This window comes from Phyllostomus hastatus, unplaced genomic scaffold (genome assembly GCF_019186645.2).
Source record: "Phyllostomus hastatus isolate PE091 unplaced genomic scaffold, TTU_PhHast_1.1 phas_contig_38, whole genome shotgun sequence".
Lineage (NCBI taxonomy): Eukaryota > Metazoa > Chordata > Mammalia > Chiroptera > Phyllostomidae > Phyllostomus > Phyllostomus hastatus.
The window spans coordinates 22,268,037-22,285,921 of NW_025333869.1; the positions used below are offsets into that span (position 1 = coordinate 22,268,037).

Here is a 17,885-nt window from a genome sequence, read left to right on the forward strand (position 1 = left end):
CACTGCTGTGGACCAGCATACAGCCCAGCGGTAAAGAGGTCTGGAGTCAGACTCTCATTAGAATCTTGGCTTTACTACCCACCAGCTCTTTGAGTGACCTTGGACAAATTACTTAGGCTTTTAGCCTCAGTTTTTCATCTGTAAAGTAAGGACAATAATCTACAGTCCTAACAGTTATTGTGATAAGGAGATAATAAATATAAAGCACTCGAAATAGTACCGGCATTTAAACCTTAAGAAATGGTTTTTTTTTACTATTTTTTATTCGTTTTTACAGTTAAATGAAACTGCTCAGCCAAGTAACTAGAATAACAGCTTCTCCAAAAGACATCAGTTGACTAAATTGTAATTGAGATTACTCTTTCTGTACAAACAGCTGCTATTTATATCATAAATGTCCTCCCACAATGCAAACTCTATAGACTTCTAGCACAAAAACAATGATAATCTGTCTTTCAAATACATTAAAGTCCCGTATACAAGAAACTACAGTACAACCAACCAATACAGATCCAAGTTCAGCAGCCAAAGCAAGATAATCATTAGCGTATTATGGTTTTAGAGTAAGAAATTCAAAATATTTTCTACAGTATAAGAAAATGTTCACACTGGCTATTTAACACTTTGGATCCCTTTGGGAATCTGATAAAAACTTTAGACCTTGACCCTAGACAAACATGTAGATACACATAACTGTTTGATTTCAGGAGGTTTGTGGTATACCTTCCCCACACTCATTCACAGAACCAGGTTAAGAATTTTTATTTCATTTACTTCTCAAGTTTGCATGGTTTTCAACTATTTACCACTTGCAATCTCAAAGGGCAATATATTATGATGTAATTTTTATTCTATTTTGTTAAGGAAAAATGGTATCATACAATACAAACAGCATAATACATTGTGGCCACAATGACTTAACCTCATTTTCATGTATTTTTATTCTTAAGAAGTAGATTATAACTATTCAATACAACTGATCTCCGAATTTGATCAAGCAAAAATTCTAGGACACATTTTCTCAGCTTTCCTTGTTATATGATGGTGCTAACCGGACAATTTAAAGATCGTCATCACAAAAAGAGCAGTAGCAATTGCATGCTAAGCAATAAATTACACTGTTCTCAATCCAAGACACTTTCAGAGATGAATTTTCCTTTAGACTAAAAATACTTTGGTACAGATGCTGTAAGAAAAAAATATGATAAGGTTGGCAAGAAATGGTGGGCAAGGTGAAAGAGAAGGACAGAAAAGGAACTATGGAAAATCTGTATTGACACCTCTATCACGAGTAAAAATATCCCCTGGATGACAAAACTATTGAAACATACTATCAAATTGCCTAATGCTGCCTGAATTAGTCCACATACCTGATCACTATAAAACCTTAATATACCTTAGGGTAATGTATATATTTTAAAAACAAAGATATCCAAATCCATCAAGAAATGGCTCTACACTCCCTTGAGGAATTTCCTAATGTTGTAAGTTTTTATAAAAATATTTAATGAGCAACAGAAGTGCTTACTGTGGCTGTGTCAGACACAGGAATTAGTATTTAAATTACTTGCTGTGTTTTTTAAACAAATGTTATTAAAAAGAAATTTTCATAGGTTAACTTTTTTGTTTATGCCCACATTCTCTCACGAAGACTTAGGAGTTGCTTACACAAAGACAAAGACAAATACCACCAAAGGATAAAATAAATGTTAAGAAAAGCTGATAAAATGAAAATGAAGTTAAGATATAAATGCTAGGGTTCAGATTAGTCCATGGGAAGGCAAACCACCTGGTCCCACCCAGTTTCTCAAGCTGGGTTCCTATCAGCATAAACCACTAAGGGAAGCAGGGTCTACCTTAAAGGCTGGCAGTATCCAAAGAGACAAGTACGCCATCAGTACAACTTTCGGTACATTTGTTTCTATCACTTTGAAAAATGTAGTTAATGTTACAACCACCCTTTCTATCAACAATGATTAATGATACATGTTTACAAGATGTAAAGTTAACTCATATAAATGTATCCACTTGCCCAAAGGACAGACAACAAGCCCCAAAACTAAGGATCTGGATTATTATAAACAATTTGCTGTTGCTCTACTTTGGTTGTAGTTTGGACCATAATTTCAGTAGCTTTGAAAGAGTAACTTATGGAGAAATCTGCCATATATGTATAAATACTCCAGAAATTACATAAGGCCCAGAGAAGTCAAAGAGTATAAGAAAAGAAACATTATGCAACAAAATAAACATTCAATTTCAAAATAAACACCCTCTGAGAAGCAGGCAATAATAAATGACTTCAAATTGAAACAGGCAGGACTTATGTCACATATTAAAACAATTACAGGAATGCATAGACTATCAGTATTAAAATAATTATTCTATAAATTCTTTGCTGAAAATAATAATAAAGAGGAAAATATACATTATACATCAATAAAGCTGAAAATGAAGATAAATAATAAATAATTAAAAAGAAAAACATACAGTGGCCTTCCTTACATTTTTAAAAACACATGTGACCCTGCCTCGAGGGTGGAGGATCAAAGCTATCTTCCCCGGTCACTCCACGCACTCTCCAGCTAGCATGTCAGCAATTCGAGTTTAAAAAACAGATCACACAATCACCACATTAAGTTCTTCATCAAACAATGAGGAAGCCCTCAATACATCGTAAAATAATATAAAATACTTTATATTGTAAGACAATATATACATTCTAAAATATAAAACCCTGCTCTAAGGCAAAAACATTTGATTTGATCAAACTTTACTCAGAACTTTTGTCCACATAAAATTTAACTGAAACTACACAAGTCAAATGGGCAATATGTAGAATGCATTAACATTCTCTCTTCACTTACCTGGTCTTTCTCATGGGGAAGAAGACTGACAGGTGGAAGCGAGGATGGGAAAGCACTGGGATATTTGGGAGCCCCTTTGCCATCTGAGCTCCCATAATTGACCCTGTACTGCGGTCCGTCTTTCAGTAACCTCCCATTGTTCACTGCACGTTTGGCCCCCAGTCGCAGCCGCTGCTGAAAGGCTGGGTTGTTGGTGGTGCTTGTGAGATCATTTTGACTTCTGAGATACTTCTCTATGTTCTTCAGGGAGGAGCCATTTGGCTCCTCAAGTCCTTCAATTGCTCTCCTTAAAAGTTTATTCCAATCCACATTACGGAGATCATTACATGTTCCTCTGGACCCCTTGGTTGACTTAGGAAAAGTGCCTGGTTTAATTGATGAAAAGCGCCCAGGGTTGTCTGGGTCCTTATAGGAAGCAAGGCCTTTGTTGGTGACTTTGAGAACTGAGCCATCCTGAACACTGAGCTCCAGCTGTTCAGAGACTGTCTTCTTATCCAACCCATGGGAAGTACTGACTGCATGGCAGATTCTCTCCTCAGAGGGCCTTTGCTTTTGCTTTTTAATTTTCTGTATAGCTTCAAGAATCCACTCTGTATAAAGTGGGTTTGCAAGTTTTACCATGGTTGACAAATGACTTCTTCAATACAAAAGTTACCCATAGAGGTTCTCCTTGTATTTAACAGAACTTGCACATTTAAAAGTCATTTACAATTTAACGAATGGGCAGAGTATTCCAGAACACAATAAGCAACATCTTACAAACATCCATCCATCCTTAAGAGATTAAAAAGAGATATAACAGGCAATGTTGATAGTTGTCTTATTTGACCAACAGGAAAGACTGCATTTGGGTGAAGAACATCTTTAAGTAGGAAATCAAGACCTTGAAGAATAAAAAGGGGAGAAGGCTCTTAATAAAGGGACTTCTAAAAATAAATTAAAAGACTCTACAGTATTACTTTTTCCAATGCAAAATGACCCCAGAAGTAATGACAGGCAAGTATTATGTAACCAACTCTCACTGACAATATTTTCCAAACAGAAATTGGGTCTCAGTCTGAGAAAGAACTTTTTTTAAGACTTTTCACTTGTTATTTACATGAGGTCACTTATGGGGCACTTGAAAGATCACAACTAAGTTACATGTTTAATGGATAACCTTTACTGAAAGTAATAAAATTACACGAAAGTGGTTCAAAATACATCTATCATAAACATAAAATCAACACCAAGAATAAGTCTATGATACAAAAAGTCTGATGGAAGTAACTTAAACTTAACTTTAAGAAATTTTAAATATAAAAAAGAACAATAATCCTGATTCTTCTATTTCAACTAGATATTTCTCAAGCCTCACACATAAGAAAATTTCCCATCTAGCCACTTCTATAGAATCATATCCTCCCATCCCTTTAAAGAGTCTGTGACACTTTCTAACCCACAGGTTGGAAAACTGAAATGAATATAGTAACATAACCCTTTACCTTTTAAATAATGTAGCATTTTAGGTACCTTACTACCCAGTTAACTCATGAAACTCAGTACATGCAAGGTTCACACAAATCTGATTCCAGGCAGACAGTGGTGCTGCTCTGTGAGAGCCGCTTGGTATACACAAGAACCATTCTGGACTTCTAATCTCGTCTTAAGTGTACCTGCAAAGAGCACCTGGCCTAGGAGTTGGGTCAAGTCTGGGCTCCATCCACATCTTAACTCTTTTTATAGTTTAAAGTTTAACGCTGTGCTCCCATATAACTTATCATTTGTCTCCAGGACAACACTATGGAGAGACTGAGGCTAAGGGGAAGCTGGAATTCACTCAAGGTAACAGTCAATAGTTGACTTAAGGCTCAAACGCCATTATTCTAAGTCTAGCACTATCTTTACTGAGCCACAGTTGCCTGCTCTAGCTAGTTCTTCCTCTGCCATCAGACTAACCGAATGAATGCCAGCTCTACCAATGTCTAAGAAAGAAACCCTGGGTAAGTGACTTACGGTTCAGCCACTTCATCTGTAGGGTAATAATAACATATCTCTCACAGAACTATTGAGAAAAATAAGTGAGCATAGTATCTAATATTTGATATACAGTCATCACTTCCATCAAATGTGATATCTACACACTGAAAAATGTCTCATAATATATAAAATTAAAGTCATCTCTGGTTATTTATTGATTTAATGTACCTTAAAAAGAAAATTACTGCTTTCCTCAAAACTTTAGCCAGATATCCTGAAAAATACAACATCTGTTCGCAAAGATTCTATTGCTGAATAACAGCTGAGCCACTGACCCATATATTTATTCAGTCAGCTTGAAAGCTGCCATTTAAAAAGGACTGTCCTCCTTGCAGTAGACTGTATGTCCACTTCATTCCCCCCCCCCCTCAGATTCAGAAACTTGTGGCTGAAGGGACTGTTAGAGGTCAGTCAGCCCAACCTTTACTTATCCCGTAAGAAGATCCCTTGTTTAATATCTCCAACAGATGGACCATGAAGTCTCAAAAGTGATTGAGAATTTTTCACTTTTTCAGGCAGCTCACTCCACTACTGGACAGCTCTAGTTGTAATATATTTCTTGTTCAAAGGAGCCAAAAATCTGCCTTCCTGTAATTTCTACCCAGTAGTCCTAGTTCCTATGGAACGATCTCAAGAATTCTTAATATTCTTTAATATGACAGGCCTTCACATATTTGAAAACAAGTATCTTTTGAAAACCACTACAACCAAAACCAATTCTACCTCCAGCCTCACTTTAGACCATTCACATCCCAGTTCCTTACCACTTCGACATATCACATGGCTTCCAAACACCTCTTTCTTTATTGCTCACTAGTGGCTCATGCCCATCTCAAAATCTGGCAGTTCAGGCATTATCCAACTATAAATACAATCCAAGGTTACAGGAACTTTCTTAACAGGCATGCCATACAACTGGCTATGCTAAGCATGCAGCCCAACTAAAAATCCCAAATCTTCTTTCAAAACTGCTGTCAAGCTGAGTCTTTCCATTCCCTTCCTTTTGCAAATTTAAATGCTGAGATTTAAATTTTATTACAGTTCAAGTTCATTTTGTCAGTTTGAATCTATCTTCCAACCTATTAAAGACTGTTTTGTTTGATCCTATCATCAGTGTCTATCTGCAAATATAATAAGCACGTCCCTCTGTGCCATTGTATAAATCACAGACTTGGAACATGGTGTGTCTAGGAATGAAATCACAGTGCAACCACTTTCATGGAAAAACACCAGAATCATTCTGTATTAGAAAGCTTAGAACAGGAAGCCGATCTTTCCGAAGTAAAATGGTTTGGGGCAAAATTTCATCAGAAGACATTTTACTGTGTCCCAGTAATTATTTTATCTTTCATCATTAATTCAGGATGAATCAACTAAAATAATTTGCACAAAAATACAAATGGAGGAGCAGGAAAAGCGGTCACAGAAAAGTATTCAGTACTGCAAAGTTGCTTTCAGGCATCTTGGTTACAAAAGCAAATGAACACAGATTAAAACAAAACATAGACCATAACTAATAAATACCCAGAATATACCTTCATGACAAGCTGTTACCAGAGTCCTTACCCACAATCAAAAGTATCATTCATATCCATTACCAACACATTTCAGTAAGACTGACATTTTATAGAAAAATATAAGAAAATAAGGGAAAATACCAGAATTGGAACTCCTAATGTTTTAATAGTTCATGACAGAAAAAGAAGATTGTCCAGATCTTCAGGAAAATCTGCCAAAAGAAAAAAAAGTAAATGTTAATTTGGGCACAAGGACATCCCTTAAATTCAGCAACCAACTATGGCTCTCCACAACTATTCAATATACTCAGCTACAATGAGTTTATTAGTATTGGGTTGACCAAGAAGTCAATTTATTTTTTTCCAAACAATGGCTCTAGTAGTGCTTAGTTGTCTTTAACTTCATGCAAAACTATTTTGTTAGACTGTATTGTGACAGCTGTTATATTAGCATGCATTTTTTTAAAAAACATCGAAATTGGTGAATTTTTGTGCAGCCATTGTAATACATAAGATGGAAGAAAACACACATTTTCAGTGTATTATGCTTTATTACTTCAAGTAAGGTAAAAATGCAATTGAAATGCAAAATAAAAGACTTGTGCTACGTATGGAGAAGGTGCTGTGACTGATCAAATGTGCTGAAAGTGGTTTGCAAAGTTTCTTGGTACTACTGACATTTCAGTCAAATAATCCTTTGCTGTGGGGCTATCTTATGCACTGGAAGATGTTTAGTAGCACCCCTGGCTTCTACCCATTAGAAGGCAATAGCAGGAGATAGCTGATGCACTCAAAATATCCAAATCAATGAAGTTACTGGTAAAAAAAAAATGAAAGATAAGTCTTTTATTTTATAGAAAAAACTAAACAGACTTTTTGGCCAACCCAATACACTACCTTTGGTGATGCATTAACTCTTCCAATTACTAAAGCATAATTAAGAACAGGGAATTCGGGAAAGGAAATGAAGCCCCAAAGCAAGTGACTAAAAACATAAATTCTGTTCTTAAGGCCAGACCTGCTCTTCAAATGTTAGAAATCAGTTTATGATAGAGCCTAAGAAAGAATCTCACCAAGCAAAAAAATATCCTGCTGTTACTCAAATAGCCAGGCAAGTATAACATTTTATCTGGAGTGGGGAGGGGTGGAGGTGAGGGTCAAACATTGTTTAAAAGTCAGTATTAACTTTCCCAGGCAATTTTCACTATTTGTCCCAAAGGTCACCTGGCATCTAGGTACTGACTGATATCAAGAACAGGCCTATAGCTGAGCCTAAGAGAAGGACGCACAAGTTTCCATTGGAGGACAGTGATCATTTTTACTTCAAAGGCAAACACTGTGAATAAGTTTAAAACAACACTGAATAACTGCATGTTGATCTTATACAAAACCAAGCAACCTCAGATCCTCCTTTCCCCTCCCCCAGCCGCAGGCACACACCCCACTCCTCAATTTAATCTCAAAATTAGCTCTCACCTGACACCAACTAACAGCTAATTAGGCAGAAGCAGATGTAACTCAGCAGCTCTCTGCTACAAGCAGAATCAGTGTTAAAGACACACACACCTACTTAGGAGAGGAGCAAAATCAGAAGTCTCTTTTCTGTAGCCAATTCTCAACTAAACACATGTATATCATCCACTGCAAGTTTTTTAATCTTAGGCTGGTTTGTTTCTGACTCCACTGGCTCCACTGTAAATTGGTGTACCCTAAGAAAAGAGATTGAACACCAATTTAATTTTGGTCTAAGCAGTATCTAACTAGAAAGACAAATCTACAGGAAAGAAAATGCATAATTCATTACAAGACAAACAGAAATGCTTTTTTTCCTCCTGATTTGGAATCATCTACACGGCTTCTCTTTTTAGAGCACTAGGGTTTGTATCACATGTAGACAGGATATTCTATCAGTACAACCCCAAAAATCATTATTCTCCTTTCATTTTTCTATAAAAACTTGAAAGTTTACCAAAAGGCTATCAAAAAGGGAGTGAATCATTCCAAAGTAATTCTGGGGACTCATACTACATCAAATTAAATTATTCTATCTTCTGAGGTTGTGAATCATTTTATTTTTAACTACCAAATAATATCAGTAAATTATATGGTTGTATCATACAGCCTTATAATAAAACACTATTTACACCACTCATTAGAAACCATTCTAAACAGATCTAGAGAAATGCTTAGTCCAACACTAAGCTTTTGGCTTCATTAGTATTATATAAATATCAACACTATTCAGAGATATTCATGTCAGCATAAGAAGAGTCAAAATACCCTGGATCATAAATATTATGTGAAGCTTACTCCAAGCTTTTACTAAAGCTATGTGTTGTTCAAAGCCAATGTCATAACACTCGAGTCATGAGATTATGGATGAGCCAAAAACAGTGGTAGAAAAAATAAAGATTAATAAGAGTCTACTTTTTTTCATCCCAAGTTGTACTTGCTAGAAGTTATTTTTAGCTCTCACTTTTATATGCTCCTGGATTTTTTCATAGCCTATTATGTAACTGAGTGAGGATTCACAAATCTTAACAGTATCTTCTGAAACAGAAAATACACTGCTTAAGGAAAAAGACATTAACTGCTTCTATAACCATCTAGTACAGACTATTGGCAGTTGCTCAAAACAGCATCCTCTCTCAACAAATATCTGCTGTCGGACAACATCAAACATCCATAGGTGATAGCTGTTAACTTTCGGGTCCTAGATGCATCTGTTTTCCCTAAAATTACTGCTCGAGGCCCAGAACATGTGAACTGGGAGGTAAGGTCATAAACACTAATCAAAACAACCAACAAATACCTCTGGAGATGCTGGTCTGGAGGGCAGTCCCACGGTAGCTGCTATGGGGATGAGGCACAACTAAGCACTGTCTGGTGGCTTCCCCCAAAATTAAACATAAAATTAACATGACTCCACAATTCCACATCTGGGTATACAACCCAAAGAAATAAAAACAGGTACTCAAATAGTAAAAGTACACACGTTCATGACAGCACTATTCACAACAACTAAAAAGCCAAAACAGCCCAAATGTCAACCAACAGAAGCACGGGTCAACAAAATGTGATAGACAGACAGATAGATAGATAGATAGATAGATAGATCCATGCACTGGAATATTAGTCAGTCATAAAAAGGAATAAAGTATACACTAATACATGCTATAATGTGGATGAACCTCAAAAACATGTTGTGAAAGAAGTCAGACACAAAAGGTTATGAACCATATAATTCTATTTATATGACACATCCAGAAGAGATAACCCCATAAATAGAACATAGATCAGTGGGGCCTGTGGAGGAGGCGGAGGGGTTTATTTGGGATTGATGAAAATGTTTTGGAACTAGATAGAGATGGTGGTTGCAAAACACTTTGAATATACTAAATGTCACTGAATTGTTCACTTTAAAAAGGCTAGTTTTATGCTATATGAATTTTGCCTCAATAAGTTACTTTTCTTAAGAAGCACTAAATTTTAATAATACAAACCATTTTCTGACAAGTATTGTGGACCAGTTACTTTCCATATACTATCAATAAACCTTAAAATAACCCTGTGGGGTAGCATTTTTTTTTACAAATGTTTGAGACCAAGCATCTCTGTCTTGCTATGGAATTGTGCTAGACAGAGATAGTTATGCATCAATTGTTTTAAAGAGGGGGAACGACAATAAAACACTTCAGTTGTATTGTAACAGTACCTGCATAGCATTGTTTTGCAAAAGAAAAATGGACACCAGGCCACTGAGTCCTGAAGGATTATGATTCAGATGTTAAAACCTACACTTTCCCCCTCTCTCCACTGGTTTTCAAACTGGGATCCCAGGATCTCTTGTGAGAAAGTGCCCCATGTGGGATAAACACTGGGGCCACCACCCCTGCACCAAAGCAAGCACCTCCACCTTACCTGTTCTGTCTATAGTGGGCTTCTCCATAAAATTTATTCTGAAGAAAAAGTTTCCTCTGATTACAGAAGGAAAAAAGTCTGGAAAAAACTGTGACTCTACCTTGCTCAGTGTGAATGAGGAGAACACCCCTTGGACGGATGGGACTTAAACTGGACCTTGAAAGACAAGGCAGAACTTGGATCGCAGCCTGGTCTCTTCACCCACATTCAAATCCTTTATGGCCCAACGCAGACAACACCTTCTTAGAAGCTCTAGTGTTCTTTGTCTAATAGGAAGCTAAATAGGAATTTAGCTTTCTTAATATTTTGGCATTTATTTTCTGCTTTGTGTTATGCTTATTTGTGTACTGACCTCATCTCCCTTACTAGACTATATAAAATTCTTTTAAAAAGGACTGTTTGATTCATCTTTGTATGTCCCAAGATTTCCCAGGCCCACAACTTGAATGTAAGAGGGGTTCATTTCCTATTTGTTAAATGAACAAATCAGTGAATGAATGAAGGAAATCTAGAAAGCACAGAAGCTGAGAATGAGCTGTCAGACAGAGGGACACTAAGTCCATGTGCATGCCTACCGAGGGTATGCATTACAGGTGAGTAAGAAACAAAGTTGGCCATGACAAAAGCTAGGCTGAGGCATGTGAACACAATGGATGAGGTGATAAAAAGCCACTGCAGGAGCAGTGACACAGTAGGACATAATGGAGTACACAAGTGCACATGCATGCAGGTGCACACACTATTGAACGTTTGAATCGCTCTGGGTCTGGTGCCCACCCAGTACAGGTTGGAGGAAAGGATAACTGAAGGAACAAACAAAAGCAACAAGTATTTCATTTCTTCAAACATCAATCTGGTTCAACTTGTAAGTCTAACTCAGCAGCAAGCCCAGGATAAGCACTCAACAAATGTTAGCTAAATTGAATCCTTAATTCCCCATCTTTTCAGAATAATGCTAAATTCTTTCTCACTACTCATTAACATAAAGAGTTTTTTAATTCATAAGCTAATAATGTTTCCCAAGGATTTCCAAAAGGCTAAATCACCATGAAAATTATCATTTCAACTAATACATATTATATTAATTGGAAGTTTAATTTTTCATGTCATGCTCTCCTAGTTGACAATATCCTTGTTATGTCATTAAATGATAATTGTGTAAATCTGCTTCAACAAACAATAACTGAACCATCAATAAACTATTATGGCTTCTATAATCCCTAGCAAAGATTAGTTTCAACATCATCATCATAAATTAGTACAGACATGTCCCAAATCTCCTAGTGAAGCCCATGAATTAGGTCTGCATAGTCACCCCTGCATTTAAGTGCTCAATAGCTTGTCTCTAAAGTTTAATCACACTGTTAGGAACCTCACAGGAAATTTGATCCCTGGTAAAACAGAGGATTTTAGAAGCAAGATGAAAAGTCATTTAAAGTCATCAGGCCTTTGGAGCCAGGATACACTGATTAGTAATGATGATATTATAACTAAGCACTTTCGCTTAAGAAATAATCAACTAAATTTACAGTCTTTTTTTCCTTTGGCATTTACAAAATTCCCATTCAATCCTAGATTTTGTCCTCATCACAAATTAGCTTCAGCTGGGTTTTAGTGACAAGGACTGAGAATATATTAAGAAAAAAATCTAACATCTAAATTTGTGAAAGATGATCTTGAAAACACAGATCATTTAACTTTATCACAGATGTCTTCAAACAGGATAACCAGTACAGCCTGGAAACAAAATAGGGTTCCCCTTTGAGACTCTCAAGAAAATTACGGATCTAGTTTTTTAAATGAACACATGTACATACAGACATTTGCAGACAATTTCAAGGGCTTTCAGAACCTCTCTTGCCCATCCAAGAGGATCCCTTGAGGTCCACTGTCTACACTAACTACCCATTTTAAATTTATTTTTTTTATACACAGAGAGATCAATAATTTTATCCAGTTTTACAATACATAATTATCTCTATGTGCTTTAATTAGGACACGTTACACTAAAAGTAAAACTATTTTCATCGCTTTGGTTTTGTTTTTGTTTTTTAGAGAGAAGGAGGAAAAGAGAGAAACAACAATCTGTTGTTCTACCTATTTATGCACTCACTGCTTGCTTCTTATATGTGCAGAGTGGGGATCAAACCTTGACACATCAGGACGATGGGCTAACCAACTGAGCTACCCAGCCAGGGCCCCATCGATTTGGGGTGTTATCAAATAAGCTTCTGAAATCTTATTCCACAAGGATGTGTGCTATGATGGGAAGTATTCAGAGTGTTCAGGGATTAAGTCCTCACTTTGTTATCTACCTAAGCTGTGGGTATCGGACCTATTACTTAAGCAATCTAAGTCTCAGTTTTCCCATCTGTTTTTGCAGAACTGTATAAGAGGAATACTTGAGATAACAAATATGAAAGAAACAAGGATGGTGACAGACACATAGCAGGAGCACAATAAAATGCTAGTTCATAAAAGGAAAAAGGGCAATACAGTCAGCTGGAGACCTGTAAAATCTAATCTGGCTGAACTTGTCTATGTGACCATTTTCTCCTAAGAGACAGAAGTCAGCACGTAGTTCTTAGTTATAGCTGTGGAGAAGTAAAAAATCAAGACAGAAAACAGAAGAAAGTGAGGAAAAATAAAAATAGATTTATAAAGGTGAGGATGGGGTCAAGAAGAGTATATTTTACTCATAATCACACATCTTTTAAGGTCAATGAAGTTTTTAAAAGATAATACTATATAGAATATCTACTTGACCTGAGGGTAGGGAAAGTCTTAAAACAAGACACAAAAAGCACTAACCAGAAAGAAAAGACCAATAAATTTGACTCCATTAAAATTAAGAACTTCGGTTCATTTAAAGAGACTGTAAAGAGAGTGAAAAGGCAAACCACAGAATGGAAGAAGGCATTTTGCAACATACACACATGACAAAGGATTTGGTTCCAGAGTAAATAATGAATTTCTAAATAGCAATAAAAGACACATGGCCTGATTAAAAAAATAATAATGGACTTGAACAGGAACTTCACAAATGAAGAAACTCAAATAGCCAACAAATACATGAAAAGCTGTTCCACTTGATAATTAATCAGGCAGATGCAAAGTTTACCAGATCAGCTAATTTGAAAAGCTAACAAGACAGAGCTCAAAGACAGAGTTGGAGTGGACAAGAGGCAATGTGAACTATCATATATGAGTGGAGGGAATCTAACCTGATACAACACTTTAGAAAAGTTTCACTGGTATGCAGTAAAACCGAAAACATGCATAACCTTGTGACTAGGGAGACCATACAACGCATCATCCAAATCCAGATATTTTTGAGAATTAAGGGTGTTATATTAATGGTTACACTAGGACAACAGGCTTAAGCCATGATAAATGGTCACCCTACCTATGAACCAGCAATTCCAACTCCTAGGTGTGCAACTTAGAAAAACACATACACATGTGCACCAGATGACTGGTATGGGAACACTCATAGCAGCTTTGTTCACAATTTCCCCAAACCAGGAAAAACTCAAACATCTAGCAACAATGGAATGGATAATACAAAAGTTGTACAGGACAGTGAGAGTCCTATAAAAAGATGCTTAAAGGTGCTTTGGAAATGCAAATTAAAGCATTATAAGAAATTTCCCTCCATCACACTTCTCCCATCATGTATCATTTACTATTCTACAAGCAAATTAATTACCCCTACAGCTCACAACATCCCTACTTTCATAAAACAATTTCTTTTTCTCTCACTTTATACTAATACAGGCATCTGTATACAGGAAAACTGAAGGTATTTTGCAAAGAACTATCTAAAAGACTGAAAAGCCATCTGTTAGGAATCCTGGCATTTAACAAAATCAGGTTAGTAAAATCTTCTTCCAACCAGTATTAGAAAGTCATGAAAGTTTCTGAAGTACATTAAAATTATTTATCAAACTTTCTCAACCATCTTCCAATACTCACTCTATTTGCTTTCCTTCACGTTCTGCCTCACATCTGACAGTTTCCACCTTATCTTCACAAATAGCTCGAGAGAAACATTTGGTATAACGGCAATGACACAATATCCACTCTACTGAGTCCTGGGTATGGCTGGGAGGCAAACTTCTACTGACCAGCCAGTCATTCCCTTTAGTTCCTCTTTTAATGTTAAAACCTTCCTCTGTCTCTATCTTTTCTTTTCTTTTTAACCATCCCTTCACCACCCCCAACTTTCAACTGTAAGTAGAAGTTCACAGGTAAAAATCATATCCTTTACTAAAACATGTAATGTTAATCTTTCCTTCTTAAAAACATAAAAAGACTGTCCCAATTCATTTTGATACAGGTGTAAAGAATTTATCAGTAGCAAAAGAATGGGGTGTTTTATTTCAGGGCTACCCCAGAAAATCTAGGGTACACAAGTAAGACAGAAAGAGTGCACTTTACTCATAGTCATACCAAAAACAAACTAATGACACACACACCTTTTTTTGAGTGTCACAGAACTAACTCTATCCCACCGTTACTAATTCCCATATGCTACTTCCACCTCCTATCCATAATGAAAGAGTGTTCATATACTCTTTACCTTGAATTTCCTGGTACCTCCACCCCAAACATACCTGGTTCATTGGTTTCTTTAGCATATCCCAAAACCCCCTCCCATCTGCAGGGTTTAAACTCCTTCACCAGGGATTTGTAGCCCCTCCTCTGCCTTTACCCGCAGTCTCCCAGCACTCCTTGCACTCTGCTATACCAAAGTCTCCCTGAGACAGACACCCTGCTCCTCTTCTCCTGCCCCACCTTCAAGACTCCAGCTCAGGTTTCACCAAAGAAATCCAGCCTATCAAACAACCCTGTCTCCCAAACTAACACCTTTCTTTTCCCCATCCTCACTCCTGATGCAGTCCCCCAAATTACATTCACCCAGACCTATTGCCCAACCCCACTCCTCTTTCTTCACACCTCTGCCTCTTCTCACTCTCCTGAATCCCCCATCCCCATGAGATTTTCTGCCATAAGTATATTTTACAAGTTTTAAGTAGCCTCCCTTCACATTTATGTCAGCTCTGCTGCCTTACCATCTTTCTGAGATTCTCCCAAGCATATCCATACCACCCTGCCATGTTTTTTTTAATGCTTCATATACTCCAAAGCTAGCAAACCTTTCTATTCCAACATGCCAATTCATTCCAACACCTGCCCACCACAGCAACTGTACCAGCTCTTCACATTCCCTCAATACTTCTCCCAATCCAGTGTTTACTCTGCGTTGCTCTCTCAACTCCACTCCATATCCACCACACCCAAACCCACTTTTACTCTGGCCTCAGATAACTGCAATCTCACCCTTCTGCACCATTTCACCTGCCCTCACATAATAGCCCTCGGTCTCCTTTCCACATCTCCAATACTGCACTTCTTCATACTCTCCCTTCTGCACCTGCTTGCACACCTCCACTTTCCCCTCCCAACCACTCCCTCACCAGTCCTTCCCAAGCAGTAGCCGCGCCCCCGCTCGGTTCCTACCAAGTCACTCCCACTCAGAAAACCCCTCCAAGCCCCCGCCTACCGACCACCGGAGCCCCACCCCCACTCTGATATTGCCCCGCCCACTCTACCTTAGAGCCCCGCCCCTTGCCCTGGAGGCCCCGCTGAGGGGCGGGGACTGTTCCCCCTCCCCTTTCCCCCGCCCCCTACCGTCACGCTCAGGGGCAGCCTGACCCCAAGCGGCCCCGTGGTGACCCTCCCGCACAGGCCTGTGGGAGGGGCATAAGTACCCTTCTTCCCCTCCTTCCGGCCCCCTCCCGCTCAGTCTCCACCCCCTGGGAACGCGAGGAGTGGGTGACAGACCTGGCCACACGCCACTACCACCGCGCCTGCCGGGGGCGCTGCCGCTGCCTGAGAAAGAAGCTGCGGCTGCCGCCTGGAGGAGGTACCGTCGCCTCCGCCACCGCTGCCGCCGCCGCCAGGGATAGGAGCTAAGCCGCCGCCATTTTGTGTCCCCCTGTTGTTGTCGTTGACATGAATCCGACATGACACTGATTACAGCCCAATGGAGTCTCATTAAACCCGGGCCGTAGCTCCGCCCCTGCGCTGTTCCATTGGACGAGCCCGTCGACACTTAAGGCCACTCGTTGGCTTACGGGTCTGTCCGTCACCCATACACTAACCATTCTGCAGCCCATTGGGGCAGGTTCCTGCCAGTCATCTCGCCTCCGCATAGACACACCCCTCGACCCAGCATCCCCCCCTCCGGCACCACCCCGGGGGAGGGCTCACAGCCAGTACCGATCGACAGACCTCCGGGCCCGCCTCTTCTGGGCACTTATTGGTCCAGCCTTTTTTCTCTCTCCAAGACACCACGCCACCTCTACTTCCACCTACCCGCCCCCTCTACCTCTAGAAATGGATTGGGTCTACTCGCAGGAAAGGCACTTGGCTTTATTGGCTGCAAGACAACGCCAATCAGGCGGCTTTTCCCCTCTCCCCCCCCCCACTCAACCCCAAACCCCCTAGCCCGCAGCTAAAGTTTGTGTGAGAGCTGATCGCTGGCGGCGGCCGCAGGATTTAGGGGTGGGCGCGGGCGGGCGCGCGCGGGCGGGCACGCGAAGTTAAAATTCGAGGTTCTCAATCGTCAGCTCCTGCGGTGGAGCGCGCGGACGGGCGCGCCGCCCGGAGCGTTCCATCCCGCCCCCTCCTCCACCCTACCCCGTCCCGTCCCGGGCGACTAGTCGCCCGCCCCCTGGCTCGCATCCTTACCCCCCACACATCCCCTAACCTGCAAGCCCCAGGCCGAATGCAGGCAGGGCGATATCGCTGCAGCCTCCTTACCATCCCATGCCGAAGGGGAGCAAGCGCCTACCCGCCGGGCGTGCACCCCCCGGCTCCACACTCGCCCGTGTCTGCAAGCACGTGCACCGTTCGCCGCTGCCTCCAGCCACCCCGGTCCCCGGCTAACCTCGCCTGCAGCCCGGCCAATCGTTTGCTGCCCTTTGTTGCTGCAGCCTGGGTCTCCCCGCTGCCTTCCTCAGCCTCCGCCTCGTTCTTTGCCAGCCGCCCGGGTCCGCAGCGCCGCGCTCCCCCCGCCCGGGACCCACCGCCGCCGCCTCCTTCTCCTCCTCCGCCTCCTCCTCCTCGTCTCGGGGCTGCAGCGCACAGAGCCCGAGGCAGCGCCGCCCAGCCCCGCTCCCCCCGCGCCGCCAGCTAGCCCGCCCGGCCCGGCCGGGGGCGCAGCCTGGACCCCGCCCGCCCCAGTCCCCGCCCCAGGGGTACCTGCCTCGCCCTGGGGGGCTCCGCTCACCGCCCCGAGGGCGGGGATGCCGGTGTCCGCGAGAGGATGGGGACGCCTGGGCCGTTTGGGGCGGGGAGTGTGCTCGCCAGGGCTGGGACTGTGAGGTGCGGTCCTCGCCAACGCGCCCCCCCTCCCGCTGTTGTGGGCCCCAAACTTCTTCCGACTGGGCCTTGCACCCTCGGGCGATCGCGGCAGTTTTGGGGTAGGGGATGCCTCGGAAGCTGTCTCTACCCTGATCTGGAGGAAGAGGGAGCAGTGACATTCAGCGACTGC

At 40.7% G+C, this 17,885-nt stretch overlaps 1 protein-coding gene and 1 non-coding gene across 11 annotated transcripts in view; both read right to left on the bottom strand.

Annotated features, from left to right (window-relative positions):
* Window positions 1–17,666, bottom strand: part of KAT6B (lysine acetyltransferase 6B) — a 179,619-nt gene extending 161,953 nt beyond the window's left edge. For 6 of the 10 annotated variants that reach the window (XM_045841890.1, XM_045841889.1, XM_045841888.1 and 3 more), the window contains exons 1-3: window positions 16,172–16,373; window positions 6,545–6,615; window positions 2,868–3,750 (exon numbers count right to left, since the gene is read on the bottom strand). In XM_045841890.1, coding sequence (XP_045697846.1) covers window positions 2,868–3,488 — 621 coding nt within the window. In that variant the 5' untranslated portion in view covers window positions 3,489–3,750; window positions 6,545–6,615; window positions 16,172–16,373. Of the gene's footprint in view, window positions 1–2,867; window positions 3,751–6,544; window positions 6,616–7,879; window positions 7,942–7,969; window positions 8,113–16,171; window positions 16,374–17,279; window positions 17,423–17,593 lie in introns of those variants that run through there. The other 4 variants (XM_045841882.1, XM_045841883.1, XM_045841881.1 and 1 more) reach the window with 4 other exon arrangements.
* Window positions 9,998–10,124, bottom strand: LOC123821243. Its single transcript, XR_006786092.1, has one exon. It is a non-coding gene; the product is annotated as a small nucleolar RNA SNORA63 (small nucleolar RNA).
* Window positions 17,667–17,885: the final 219 nt, after the last annotated feature.